Source organism: Thermobia domestica, chromosome 17 (genome assembly GCF_964235325.1).
Source record: "Thermobia domestica chromosome 17, izTheDome1.hap1.1, whole genome shotgun sequence".
In the NCBI taxonomy this organism is placed as follows: domain Eukaryota; kingdom Metazoa; phylum Arthropoda; class Insecta; order Zygentoma; family Lepismatidae; genus Thermobia; species Thermobia domestica.
This window is the reverse complement of record NC_137470.1, coordinates 123,146,609-123,162,117: the sequence shown is the minus strand read 5'-3', so window position 1 is coordinate 123,162,117 and position 15,509 is coordinate 123,146,609. Positions and strand designations below refer to the sequence as shown.

The 15,509-nt window shown below is 35.5% G+C and overlaps 1 protein-coding gene across 6 annotated transcripts in view; it reads left to right on the top strand.

Annotated features, from left to right (window-relative positions):
• LOC145674317 (uncharacterized) overlaps window positions 1-15,509 on the top strand; it is a 51,285-nt gene that overhangs the window by 22,885 nt on the left and 12,891 nt on the right. For 5 of the 6 annotated variants that reach the window (XM_081744210.1, XM_081744207.1, XM_081744209.1 and 2 more), the window contains one exon: window positions 12,759-12,896. In XM_081744210.1, the coding sequence (XP_081600336.1) occupies window positions 12,765-12,896 (132 nt within the window). In that variant the 5' untranslated portion in view covers window positions 12,759-12,764. Of the gene's footprint in view, window positions 1-3,648; window positions 3,774-12,758; window positions 12,897-15,509 lie in introns of those variants that run through there. The other variant, XM_081744211.1, reaches the window with a different exon arrangement.

The window sequence follows — 15,509 nt, the reverse complement described above, 5'->3', positions numbered from 1 at the left end:
TACTTAGTTTTTACCTTAAGATTTTCATGTCACATTGATTAAGAGGAGGGAACCGAAGGTCTCAGAGTTCGTATCCCAGTCCAGTCATGCACATTTTCACTCTGTGTAACATTGAATTCGCATCTATAGAGGAATTGGTGTGTTAAGAATGAGGTTTTCCTCCATTCGTTATGAAACTAAAAAGTTTGGTGATAAATGAATGAGAGAAAGAAACAGAAAAAATAAATAAATAAATAAATAAATAAAAAATAAAATAAATAAATCGCAGATTAAATTTGTATGAAGTTGCTGCAGATTTAGTTTTAGTAAGCTATTGTATCGAAATAGTAAATGTGCTTAGGTTAGGTTGTTTCATTCTACTCTAATTTTCACATTTGATGTTTCAGATTACCTTGACTCTTTTCCAGATTGGCTTCATCGATGTCTTTTTTTTATCTCTTAAAAAAAAGTCAATGATTGTATTCGTTCAGTATAGTACATTTACGTAACTTTATTTTGTGTTAAGACGCATGGAGATGTTCTGACAAGCTAGGAAACGTCTAGTCATCCTCCTTAACGTGCCTTGCTATTTGACTCTAGTGACTATTCCTTTTTTTCATACCTATGTAGAATTCTTTGCAATGCACATTGTACGTTGTTAACTTCTGATGATGATACGCGATTAGAAAAGTAATATTTACAATGGCCAAAATGGTGTTGAAATTCGGTTTTCGATTTTGAAAGTTTTAATACAATTATTGAAATTATCACTTTTAATGTGGACGTTTTAGACCTGATTGTTCTTTGTTTGTTCTTGTTTGAAGCAGTTTTTTGTTTGTTTAATTAATCTATTTAAACTAAAACCTCTTTCTTTCGAAAATTTATGATGCTTTCACATTGCTTGTTTACTTCCTCTTTTTTCGAAACTGTTCTCAACACAGTAAAGAAAAAGTGTTTTCAAACACTGGCTTTGGTCATATAAGAATCTGACCATTTTTGACGTTTCAGATGAAATGGCAACACTGTTATGATTCGATCGTCATTGGTCTGGGAGACAAATGATGGGTGTAGTATGTTCCTGAACAGTGTAGCGATCGTGTTGACATATTCACATTCTCGTATTACAGTGTGTGGTCTGTTGAAGTGAGGTGCGTGTATCATATCGCCGTAGACATTGCTTACTCCTGCAGAACAGCGTCTTACCATCATCAAGTTTCAGGTGGCACGAGGCTTAAATGTATGTCAGGTCACAAAGAACTACGTGACGCGTGCGGTGACATTGCTGTCCCTTATGAGACGGATGCGAAATAGACTGCAGCACTTGAGGCGAGGTGCCAGTCGGCAGACAAAGAACATGGTGGGGCCATGTTCCAACGACGACAGATCAACATCGTGTGTAGTGAACTGGCTAATGAACTAAATATTTCATCTGCGTCAGTTTACCACATGCTAACAGACGATCTCGTCATGCGTATGATTGCAGCTAGATAGGTAGCACATGTCCTGATGAACGTAAAAAACGGAGAACGATGGGAATATACACGTTTACATTTTGAACATTCTGCGCAGCATTGTTGATTTTCTTCACCGCATTATTGGACTTGACGGAACACATGGGAGATCATGCGAACCAGAATTGAAAAGGCAGTCCAGTGAATGGCGGCGCTCGGCGTACCCACGAACTTTAAACGTCAAACAAGAGCCAACAAACGTTAAGGTCATGATGGTAATATCTTAGAACCCGAAGGCATTATCATCCCACATCAAATAGCGCCAGGAGTTACCGTATATTTAAGTACTATGCCTCGTACCTGAGTCACCATTTTCTGCTATCATTACAACGCAAATGGCCATATCTCCTGCAATCTGGAGCAATTCTGCGTTATGACAATGCCAGATACAAAGCCCACGTTGTACAGATGCTCTTAGAATGGTCAGGAGGTAGTGGTCCCTATGATATTGGTTTGTTGCCAAAAATTAAAGAACGACTTTGGGGACAATTTTTCCATATTTCCAGCATTGTCCGTGCCATAGGGAGATCTCTCCATTCCCTCTCACAAACAGGGGCTTTCAGTGATTTACATCTGCCACGTATCTGGAAACATTTCCACCAGGTAGGCGGGGACTACATCGAGGTAGTGTAAGATGTTCACATGCGAGTAATACATTTCCTTTTTATTTCCCAGATATGTTTTCACTTCAGTCTAAATTACCCTCGTAATTACATGCGTTAGGTTTTTCTAAATATGGACGTTAGGGGTTTGTTGCCTTCTTTGTAACTTTTGAGGTCAAGGAAATACTACTTTTTGATTCGCGTTCTGAAGTAGATTTTAGGTTTTAATGATTGTTGTTGGAATCATTAAGAAGCTCTCACAGCATTTTAAGTTACTGGAAAGCGTGGTGTTTTAGTTGTGTAAGTCATATTTAACTTGTTAAAGTATTGATTTGAGTGTACTATATATATGTTACAACATAGCTATTTATGTATTATTTGGCTTATTATTCATGGAGTTGTTTAGGTGACTTTTTACATATTAGTGTGCACCGAACATTCAACTTTCAGGTTGTCACAGCTGGCTCGATTAATAAAGTCAATGTGAAGAAATAGAATTTGTCTTTAGGTAAAATTATACGCTGGACAAGTTTTATTTTCTAGTAGTGACGCTAAGTACTAAATAACCAATTTTGTTTTGAAAGCTCCATAGACCCACTCTCAACTTGCATATTTTTATGAGTCTTATCCAGTATTAAAAGAAAGAGACATGGATTGTTATCTGCTTTATGTAGACATGGTCTTAATTTAACGCTGCTTAGAATGGGAGAAGGGAGAAAAATTCAGTAACTCTGGAGTTGTAATTTACTTCAGAAAATTGGCTGTAAGATAGGAAAGTGGCTTAAAGTCTGCTGTCATCTTCCAATTAGTCTCCTTATACAGCGACACATTTGCTTGTAGAATGTGCCAATATTTTGTTTGAACAACCCTCATAGTGAGCAGTGTTTCTCCAGGCACACTTTCGGGGAGCACTTTGCCCCCACATATAAAGTTGAAAAAACACCTCCATTTGTTTTCCGGACCTAAGATGAATTTGATAGCTCCCTTGACGAGCACGTCCTTTAGCAGATAATGTTCTAGTGCAGCTTTGTTACATTTTGAATGCTTCTCACCCGGACTAAATTTTCTGGAAGAAAGCGTGGCAAATTCTTTTTGTCATGGTTTCTAGGTCGTTGCTCTCTGAAATCGCACGAACACGTGACGGACTGAAAAATCACTTTCGAATGCAAATCAACTTCTGGTATACAGTTGGTAGTTCCGTTTAATACATAAAGTAATATTTGGAACTGACGTATTAATCTAGGCGTTGTTTTAATTGATTGAGACAGAACCTACTGTTTAAAAATCGGAACATTACTCCAGTTTGGTCCTGGGCAAATACCCACATTCACAACCGGGAACCGCTCACAAAAATGACCATGTTAGTCACGAAGAGGCATTCTGAGATTTAACGATTACCATAATAGATATTACTTCTTCTTACAACACTCATTAGAAATTTTTGTATATCTTATACAATTCCTTGAATAACACATATTGCTATTATATCATTAACATTTTATATTTTGACAGTTCCTGACGTCTTAGTCATCGTCGGGTCCGTAGCAAATGTATCAATCGAAATTTCAGTAAGTTACCTGTTTGGACAGTCCCGATCCGATTTCCGTGGAGATGGTTGCCTCGTACACGAAACCCGAGGATTGTTTAAGATTCCAGTTGAAGCAAGTGTTGTTAACCACAGGTTTGTTTTAGGGGACACAGGTTGCAACCATGAGATTATTTGGGAAAATAATTTTCATAGGAAATGGTACAGTCAAACCAGAGAATGGTAAATTTCGTGAGGAAAGAATGTTTTGGGTGACAGATGGTAAATTTGAAGGGTAGAATGATAAAATTGAAAATTGCGCCCAACTGCTTGGGGACTGGGTCGCCTACTTAAGCAATAGATCCTGTCTCATGCAGTCTAATGCTGAAATGGGGCGTTAACTTGGTCTCTGAAAGTTAGGGAACAGTGGGGTACTTTTTAGGTAGCCCAATTTCTACAACTTAAAAGGAAAAAGGCCTCTTTGCCACTAAAATGATCTGTGATTCCCTATATTTTGTTTACAGTAAACTTATGGAATTACACTTTTTTAAGAATAACCATGATAATATAAAGGAGACATTTTTATATACTTTCGACTCATCTAAATAAAGCAGAATTTGAAATTCATATTTTATTTCTCAGTAAGTTGATTTGTATTTTGTTTAAGTGTCACCTGTATTTCTTACAATTTCGACTGATTCCTTCCTATTTTCTAAATAAGATTTGAATAATTTGAGACAGTTTCAGCGTATACCGCAATGTTTTTATTATTATTATTATTATTTTAAAGAAGAATCTTACGGTTTATTACATCAAGCACCGTACTCGGAATGTAAAAAATATCGAATACTTGTAATTTGTCATTTGATCATTTTAGTATATGGTGTATTAAGCTATAGGTAGTGGTTTGGGTGCCTTTTGTTAGGCATAGAGCCGTGTTGCCCATTCGTTATATTCTGACGTATGAGAAAATCCCGTAGTCTGCCCTTTATTAGATGTTGAAATATTTTACTGAAAGCCGGTAGCAGTGAGATTGGTCTGCAATTTTGGATGGATGTGGAGTTTCCCTTCTTGTATATTGATCTTGCGCTGTTGTAAGAACATCAGAAAACACACAATTTTTTAAACATGGATTGAATAAATACGTTAGATGCGATGTCAAAGACAGTTTACATACTTTCATTATTTTTGTCGGTAGTTAATCGTTTGTCAACTTCGTTTCCTGCAATTTACTAATTTGATGCAGTTGCTGGATTCGGAAATTAATGTTTGATACTGAAAGGAAGATTTTGTGTACTCAAATGGCCAAATCAAGGAAACTTTTGCCTTAAATTTTCGTTTTAAAAAAAAGTCCTATGACAATATACTGCTTCGAAAATTTCATTTGGTTAAGAAAAGAATAGTGCTACATACTTCATTGCATGGTTAAAACTTAAATACACTTTGCACTGAGAAAAAACAGAAAGGCTATTACTCACCGCAAAAAAATATGTAGCAGAATTTTCTTTTACATGCAACAGGTAGCGCTTTCGGAAGATGCAACTTCCTTCTTCAGCCTGTGGTAGACTTCAAAAAGGATAAAAAGCATGAAGGAAGGTTAAAAAATGGTTAAAAGATTAGGCTATGTAAAAAAAAACAAATCTGTCAAACATTAGAACACACGGGAATAGAAACTCACTGACATTGTACACTGCTGTTTACTGTTTTCTGTTCTTGCTTTCCAAATGGTGAAAGTATGTAGTGAAAATATTACTCCAGATAGGATTTATTTCTCCTCTATCCAGGTTAAATGAGGGCCTTTCTTTGTGAATATAATATGATTCTTTAACCTTCCTCCATGTTTTTTATACTTTTTGAAGTCTACCACAAACTGAGGAAGGAAGTTGCATCTTCCGAAAGCGATACCTGTTGCATGTAAAAGAAAATTCTGCTACATATTTTTTGCGGTGATTCATAGCATTTTTTTCTCATTGAATATAATTACCGCTCGCAATATTGTGACACTTGGCACTGGTTTTGCAAGTATGTAATACCATGAGAATGAACAATACTGTTCAAATGGAGTATTATTATTATTATTATTATTATTATTATTATTATTATTATTATTATTATTATGAAACCACTACGTAGTATCTTAAGTTAATTTGAATGGTATTTTGAAAGTATCTACTAATGAAAATAATTATTTTATTTATTTATTTATTTATTTATTTATTTGGAACGACTATATTTTTATCCGTATAATTTGAAAATTAGACCGAATAATCGATAAAATATATTGTTTATGAACACTATTTGATACAGTTATTGATATATAACATACAAAGCACCTACCGGGAGACATTTTAAAGGAATTCCTCACTTGTTGTGAATATTTCTCTTTTACAATGTACTGTTATGCAGTTTAATACTAGCTCGAGGAGATAATTATAATATTAAAAGCATGCTTTTAACATTTGTTAATTAATGCGTATTATTTGCTTTTGATTAAGCGACTCTTTAGGAAAGGGGTATATCTTAGTCCAGTGTGAATAATTTCCAGTTAAACTTTTATTATCAGAAATCTATTTCGACCTTCAGGCGTAAATCCAAACAAATCAAATACATACATACATTTCATACAGATCACTAGTATAAGTTCAGCACAGATCCTATGTGAGACGTGGATTTACAATTTAAGATGGAATTCGAACCATTGTGCTGCGTTCGGAATGCAAGGTTGTCCCACCGGGAATTGAACTTGGGAAGTTGACCTTCTTATTGTGAGAATTGTCTGTACAATGTGCTAGGAAACTGTCTGACCAAAGTGTAAGGGATTATAGAGGGTGCCAAAATAAACTTTACTGACATACAATATGGGTCTGGAGTTACCGAGGTTAACTGCTAGTGGAGAAGACAGATCGGAAAGGTGAAATGAAGGACAGGCTATTTTTTATCACAAAGATTGCATTGATTTTGTCTCTTTTCTAGCCAACTGTATAAAACACCTTTAACAAACTGTATAATACAAATTACGAAAAAAAAAAAAAAGTTTTGACAGTCTGCTTCTGTGTGCATCAGAGCTTCTTTAATTTTAGCTGTAGCTTCCTCTTGGCTACCATGGCTACATTCTTTTCTTTAGAACAAGAGAACCGAATTAGATCCCGGTTGAAGTGCATGTAGTTCGGGTACCATCTTAAAATAACGTCTTATACAGCCTTGGTTCTAAAAAGGGCGAATAAGTTTCAGAAGCTCCGCTGTGGTTTTATGATTAACATAAATGAATGTAGCGCGGAAACTTGAATTCCAAGATTGGAAAAAGGATGTTAAAAAAATCATTAAACGAATATTCAATCGCATGATCATTTTCTGAATTTAGGGATGTGTTTGTATATTTCATTCTTCTTTTGTTTTTGTAGAAGAACGAACAAATAGCCAATATCCCTGGTACTTTCGTTGCATTAACATGATGTAATTAAAGGAATCATGAAATGTGTGTTACCAGTTACATTGGGACTTTTTCTTCAGTAAATAAAATACGTAATTATCCAACAATTTATAAAAACGTTAAAAAAAAATCAAGGGATTTCAGACCTCTAATATACCACACGAAACAGTGTCACTCGTTTTACGTTACTGAAAACATTTTTCTTATTTTGTGTTCGATTTATCGGAATTTGTATATTTCGTTTTGAAGAAATACATAATATTTTTTTTTTCCTTTTTAATTGTTAATAAAACGAGGATTCTAATATTTGCATCAAGAATAGCAATTACGTTATGTACAGGGCAGGACTTATGCATAAAGTCCTGCAGGAAAGTAAACTCTATAACTTGGAAACTACGTAATGTATTAACAAATACTTTTTGGTGTACTTACAGAAATGTTCAAAGTTTTGTTGCAGCTAGTTAAGGTTCATCGCCAAACCTCCAATTGTGCATCATTCACGTCCAAACACACTTGCAGTCTTTTTGGGAAACCAAAAATTGCGTGTTGGTGGTGCTCGTCTGGAATGTTCAAAATCACATCAGTTATTTTGTTCTTCAGATCGTGCAGAGTAGCTGGCTTCTGCGAATACACCTTGGTCTTCACGTGTCCCCACAGCCAGTAATTACAAGGCGACAAGTCTGGTGATTTTGCAGGCCAAGGTGTGATCCTCTTCGGCCAATCCATCTCTCCTTAAATTCTTCGTTAGGAAAGTGTCGAACTTGGAGGGCATAGTGCGGCGGTGCCCCATCCTGTTGCATGTGGACATCATTAAGGATGCCTAACCTAGTAAGTTTTGGCAAAAGGAATGTCTGTAGCATTTTCAGATAATTGTTACCATTTACCGTCTCTTCCTTGAAGAAACAAAGGCCGATAATGTGGTCCATTGAAACAGCACACCACACATTGATTTTGGGACTACCCCGCTTGTGTTCCTCGAATTCACGTGGATTTTCCAGTCCCCAAATTCGGCAGTTGTGCCTGTTCGATTTTCGCGACACATGAAATGTGGCTTCATCTGAAAGCAGGAATCGAAACAAAAGGTCACCATCTTCTTGTAAGCGAGTAAGCATTGACTCACAGAATTCCATTCTCATGTAACAGTCTTCCTCTGTCAGCTCGTGCACAAATTTTAACTTATAGGGCCGGACCTTCAAATTCTTGCGTACGATCTTGTGTAACGTTGACTTCGGTATCCCCAGTTCAAATGACCTACGTTTAAGCGACTTCAGTGGACTCCTGGCTACGCTGTCCTGCAACGTGTGAATCACATCGTCACTCGTTCCTGGCCTTCCACTGCGTGATAAATCTGACACACTTCCCGGTTTTTTGAACTTCTCGAACCACCTGTTGATACTTGTTTCTGATGGGGGTGTTTTCCCATACGTTGTTTGGAACTTTCTCCGCACTGACACGCAAGATTTTAATTCCGCAAACCACAAAACACATTGTGCCTTTTCTTTAATAGACGCCATTTTAAGTCACGTGGTTACCAGCGCAAACATCATCGAGCATTGTGGCCAGCATCGAGCAGGGTGGATTGATTTAAATCAAGATTTAAATCAATTGATTCTTTTAATAAAATTCGTTCATTTAAATCGAATTCCGAAACAAATTAATTTAAAGTGAAAATAAGTAAAATCCCGTTTGTGTTCTGTTATTTCGATTATGGAAGTTAATAATCATAATACAGTGAGACTCAAATGTACAGTATAGTATGAAAACAAGTGTCACGCAGAGGATGATTAGGGAAAATCCCGTTTTGAACAGGTAACGGAGCAATCCTACTTTCTTCTTTTCGTAACATTGGATTTGGGCTTTAAAATCGTTAACTATTCCTACGGGGGAATCACCATCAACATTTTAAGACGAAAATTCTTTTCTGTGCGTGTCTGTTTGTTTGTTCTCAGATAATAGGGTGCATTTAGAGGGGTCCTATACCCTCTCCATTTTTTTTTTTTTTTTTATTTTATAACTTTAGGCGAAATTTATGTATTTCATGCCGCAAGGTAGTTCTTAGTTTTTAAAAATAGGCCCCTGCCAAATATCAGTAACTTTTGTGAAAAAAAGTGTCATTTTGATAAACGTTGCTGTACTTTTTCATTAATGCTTAACCTTTTAACTTATATCACCTATTTTTAGGTGATAGGATAGAATATTCATTATTCGATTAAAAAAGTACTAATAAGGCTTTTTACTTCGTTTTCTTCAAGACTGGAGGCACTGTAGAACACGTTACATATGCTTTCACGCCTTTCTGCGTTGAGGCATAGTGTGTGATGACGTCATAAATTTAAAAAGATATTTTCTGTTATGAATATTATTATTTTTTGGCGGGTTACATTTTACATTCAGAAGACTGAAATGCACCCCTTAATAATTTTCAGATCTCTGCGTGGAGACAGCGGGGTCCAGAGGGGCAAAAATGTTTTTAAAAAGGATATTTTTAACAAAAGTAACTTTTATCTTGATTTTTCCCACCTTAGATGGAGACATATAAATGGTACCGTTTGAAAGGCTGTTCTTTTCTAAAGAAAATGATGTACGTACTATGTTCCTAAGATAAATAGGGATATCTGAGGGAACTGTTACGTGAGATCCTGTTTTATACGGGAATCTGGGGTATTTGGGGATTATTATTTTTTGCGGGCTTACTTTTGCACCTACAAGATTGAAATTTTGCACATTTACTCAGTGCACCCCTCAGTATTTTTCAGATTTGTTTAAGATCTCTGCCTTAAAATAGGAGGAGAGGTCCTCAGAGGTAAAAAATCCTTTTTTGGTGATTTACCCACCCCAGATACATGATGGAGACATTTGAAGGGTACCGTTTGAAAATTTGTTTTATTCCGAAGAAAATAATGTACAAATCATGATCCTAGGATAAATAGGGATGTCTGAGGAAATTTTCATATTACATCCTGGTCATCTGGGGCATTGTGGGAATGTTCTTAGCTCATTGTTAAACAATTTCCTCACCCTTACTACTCAAGATAGAAGCTCGAAATTTTGTACACACATTTAGTACACCCCTTAGTATTTCCCAGTTGATTTTGAGATCTGTGCGTTAACACAGGGAAATCCAGAGGGTTTTTTTTTTTTTTTTTTTTAGATTACTCTCAAAATTTCCCGCTTCAGGGACATGATAGGGAAATGTGAATGTTACCGTTTCAAAAGCTGTTCTATTCTAAAGAGAGTGATGTATGTACCATGATCCTAGGATAAATAGGGATGATGCTGTAGCTGCTTGACTGAAAGTCTATAATTTACCTTTAAAAAGAGCCATAATTTAAAAGTGTTAAGAAACATTGTTTTGGAATTTATATAGGTTAACGATTGGGGATAATTCAAAATTCTACCCCAATAGTTTTACTTAAATAGCATAATTAGCATTTAATAGTAATTCCTAATGCTTTTTCTTCAGTTCGCAACTTGTATTATACGAGGAGAAAGATTTGATTTAAATAAAAAAAATCGATTTAAATCAAAAAAGTCAACAAAAATGATTTTTTTTTAAAAAATCATGATTTTTTTCCACCCTGGCATCGAGCATTGTGGCCAAAACAAAATTTTAAACTTCCCTTCTTCCAACCCCAAAAATTTATACACTTAAACGTAACGGTTTCCAAGTTATAGAGTTTTACTTTCCTGCAGGACTTTATGGACTCCCTGTATTATTATTTCAGATTACATGAGTTAAAAATAATCTTAAGCACGCTTCGGGAAGAAAGTCTAAATGTCATACTCTCCTCGTTTTTTGTCTTTCCTGTCCACCTCCATATTAGTTGAAAGACCGTTGACTCTGATTTCAAAATTGAATCCTGCGTGTACCTTTACCTTAATCTTCTACAAGTAAAACGTAATGTGGACATTTCCTTGTATCTAACTCAGCTATATCAACAAATCAAGTTGCTTATAGACGTATTTACTCATTACAAACCAGCGACGCAACTAGGCTGGTTGTCACCCGGGGCAAGAACTCGCCTTAGCGTCCCGTGACCAACCAAACCAAAACGCTCCCCGACTTCATCTCATATTTGCATCACACAGTAACTTCATTTTTTTTTTTTTCAAGTGGTGAAGCTTAATTTCAAAATTACAGTATATAATTTAATTTTTAGTACAAGATAAAACACCAAACTAATTAGTATTTGATTACCAAATAATCTGAGAGTAGCATGGCATCTTAACGTATTCTTATCATAGTCTTATTATAGTAACTGCAAATCACAATGTTTTTGGAGTTATATCGGGATGTGCATATGTGTAGAATGAATCAACAGTCTGTTGATTTAGAATAGAATATTTAATTATGAGAAACATTCAAGCTGTTATCTCAAGTATTATACTCGGAAATTTTTTGCAAATCTCTTAAATCGATGTAAGTTAAATGAAAACACAAAGTGGAACTAAAATTTAACTTTTCGGGCTTTTTTTGGCTGGAAGGTTTTTGCAATGTTCTCAAGAGATAGCTTTGAAGCTAACTTGTGCTTCATGAATATGATGCTAAAGTTTGTGAGATGTTCTGTTAAGTTTCTGAGGTATATATATTTTTTTTTTTTTTTTTTTTATCTTCAGTTTATTAAAACTCTTTTTCTTGCATTATAGTAAAAATAAATATTTGCCCATTTTTGCACCCCACCAATCATACGCCTGGGGCACAAGCTCCGTTTGTCCCACCCCGTAGTTACGTCACTGTTACAAACTTAACTTGTTAGGTTGGCGTTATTTGAGCAAAACCACACAAGAACATGATATAGTGAGTTTGCGCTTTTCATAATTATTATAAAATATTTCTCGCTCCACAGATCTGCAGCACCGTCTACCCACATTGATATTGAGATCAAATAAAATGTATAATAAAAAGTAGCAATAATACGATTATACAAGTCTTTTGCAGTTTCTTATGTATTAACCTAAAAGACATTTATATTTTTTATTTTTATTTATTTATTTATTTTTTTATTTATTTTTTTTTTATTATTTTGTCAGCTCTTGAACATATGAAAACTTCGTTACATTAAGATCGCAAACTATCAGTGAAAGCGTAACTTGCTCTTTGATACTCTAGCAAGTACGCCTGCTTCGACGAAAGTATGTAAAGAAAAGGAATCATTATATACTTCGTCCTTGCTTTCTATTTATGTCCTTTGTAAGGAATGAGGCTATATACAAGATGAGACCTACAACTTAAGTGGGTAGACTAGCGATCAGTTCTTAGACTTTGCATCATATTCGACCGTTGCTTTTTTTTTTTTTTTTTAATATTCCTAAAACAAGGATCATTCAGATATTACTATCACAATACTAACAACATGTAACTACAATTTTACCTGTAAATTTTCTAGAATTTATTGAAAACCTCATTTGACGTTGAATATTTATGGAAGAATTGGAAATAATAATTACTAATATTATTTTGACCTGCACATTCGTAGCAGTATGTAATTTAGCTCTTTTTAAAGTCTTGTTCGTACACGATTTAAATTTATTTTTAGAAGCATTATTTTGCATTTCCTCTAATGTTATATCTTTATAAGTTGGAAACGTTCCAGCATTTCAACAAGTTAATTGCAGCAACGGAAATACGTAAAATCAGACAATACATGTTTTGTCAATTTGTGTTTAATAGACAATTTCACGTATACTTACACAACATAATAATGTTTCAGGTTGCAATGGACGGAAAGAAAAAACGTATGTCAACTCCACAATGTACGTGCAAGAGTCCACGAGAGGGAAGAGTAGTTTCAAGACAAAGAAAATTAGATTTAGTAAAGAGAAAATTGGATTTTAGTAAAGCCCCAAGTGTAAGTAATACATTTTACTTTAAGCTTCAGTAGAATATTTGAGCATATTTTGTATGAAAAATTGAATCCCAACCCCTGAACTCTCACAAGAAATCGAAACCATTTCCCCGGAACACTAATAACAACATAAGGAACGAAATTGTTGCATGAATACAAATCTTAACTTGGACTAAGCTTGGTATATATATATATATAAAAATTACGAAGGAATCGTCCCTTTGGGAGCCTAACTTTTTGTCATATGTTTCGGAACGCCACACTTGTTCCTTCTTCAGTGGCCAGGTAACAAGGATGAAAACAGATAGGAGATAAAAGGTGTAAAATGCAACGTAAAGGTTTGTTTTGCTCTGCTTGTGACATTTCAGGATCCATTGTTTATTATTATTATTACTATTATTATTATTACCGTAATATTATTATGTATTCCGCCTTTTGGCAGGTCCTGGGACTGAAGAGTGTTTTTAGTTATTTATTGTTATTGTTTATTTTATTTTTTGTTTTTTGGCCTGATAACGTTTCTTCCACGTTTTTTGATCTTCAGCTTCCTCTTTGAAGTCCCAATATTTTCTTGTGTTTCTCAATCCATTCTTTACGTTACATTTATTTGGTGGTATATATGTTCCTTGTTTTACACCTTTTATGTTCTATCCGTTTTTATCCTTGGTACCTTGCCACTGAAGAAGGAACCAGCGTGGCGTTCCGAAACGTTTGGAAAATATTTAATCTTCCTAAGGGAGGATTCATTGGTAAGTAGCCTTTTTTTTTTTTTTTTTTTTTTTTTTTTTTTTTGTTAATTTGGATCATCCTCTCATGCGCCCATATAATTTTAAGCTTGGGACATGTCTGTCATTTAGTAATTGCCAAAATTTTCAACGGGAATTCTCATCTTCGTTTTCATGTCAGCATCTCATCACATCACATGACATCAGTCATTATGTAGAAGTATGAAACAAAAAGTAATAAAAGTATATACAAATAATAACTGAAACTAATCTGAATAATGTTCATTTCCTGTATTTCTTAACATATTTCATGTCTTTCTCGCGGGCACTCTTCGTCGGGGCTTTAGGCATTCTTCTCTTCAGGCTTTCACATAGCTTCATAACTACAGTGGTGTGTATATATATATTCTTTTTTTAATACAGTATAATTTTGTTAGTCACTAACACCTAAATCTATTATGTTTCTCTATTTTTGGAACCCTATCATGTACTCTTCTACGAGGGGGAGTCCGGAAATGTTTCCCCAAACGACTGTGGATAGAGATGGGGATGCAAGACTAAAAAAATAGCATGTGCCATTAAAGATTAGACGTACTTTTATTTTCCCACCAAGTACCGCGTACATTGAGATATTTGTCATACCAGTCTATAAGCTTCAAAAACTCTACCAGACTCTGCATATGGAAGAAGCGTCGAATAGCTTCTGTGACTTAAGTATTGCTTCTAAAGCGCCTGCCGCCGAGAGACTTCTTCAAAGCCGGAAACAGTTGGAAGTCATTGGGTGAGAGATCAGGATTGTCTGGCGAACGGGCAAGGCGCTCCCACCCAAGAGTTGAAATATAATTTTGCGTTGCCGTCGCTGAGTGTGGTCTCGCATTGTCATCCAACAATAGAACACCAGGCGGTTATTGATTTTTGCTTCCTATACGCCACGTGCCCATTCATAGCGGACAACCGACGTACTTCCTTCTTTTGACCATGACGTCAAAACCCACCTTCTCTCCATAGCTACCAGGCTCAGACTGAGAGACTTGTCTCTGCTTTGCGCAGGCGCTGCGACGGTGCCGTCTGGAGGATCGCGGTCAGACGATACCAATTTGTGTCTGGGTATGTTGCACGTGTAACCATTGTGTTTCCTCCAATGCTGTTCGCTTTCCTGGGGAAAACGAGAGGGGAAACTTATTTTCGAACTCCCCCTTGTACGTTTCAGGGGTTTAGGCTTACATCGTGTTGAAAGACAATTATATCCAGCGTAGAATATTACAGGATAAGATTCCAAAAAAATAGAGAAACACGTTTAATTTAACTGTTAGTGCACTAACAAAATTATACTATTGTTGTAGTCGTAATTTTAGATTTTGTTTCGAGTCGAATGTGATTTTCATTTTAGTTATATACACTTACGAAACATAGGGACAATCGGTCTAAAAAGTGTAAAAGCTTTCCTAGGTCAGCCATCGTTTCGGTTTTCTTTTTTTTTTTCTTCATTGCCACGAGGCAAACGCCGGGATGATACCTAACATAAAGGTCCCAAGCCATTTCCTCGGATAGTGTAATTGCCAAGGGCCGTCATCCCTCATACGTGACGAGCTAACATGGCCATAAATGCCGAAAGCCCAAAAATATAATTCCTAATAGTAATGTTTACGAAACATCAGAAAATATGGAACTAAGCTCCATATGACAAAAAAATATATAGAAATAGATGAACTAAACACTAAAAATGGTCTAATAACGTTTGAACGTGATCCAATGTTAATAGTTGAAGTTCTAATGAGCATTTTTCCAGTGTTGGCAAAAGTTAACAAAGAGATTGATGATTAAATAAATTTTAATTTGAATTCCCAAACTAAAGTAGTTCGATCCCAGCCCCCGCCAAGTGAACTTTGTG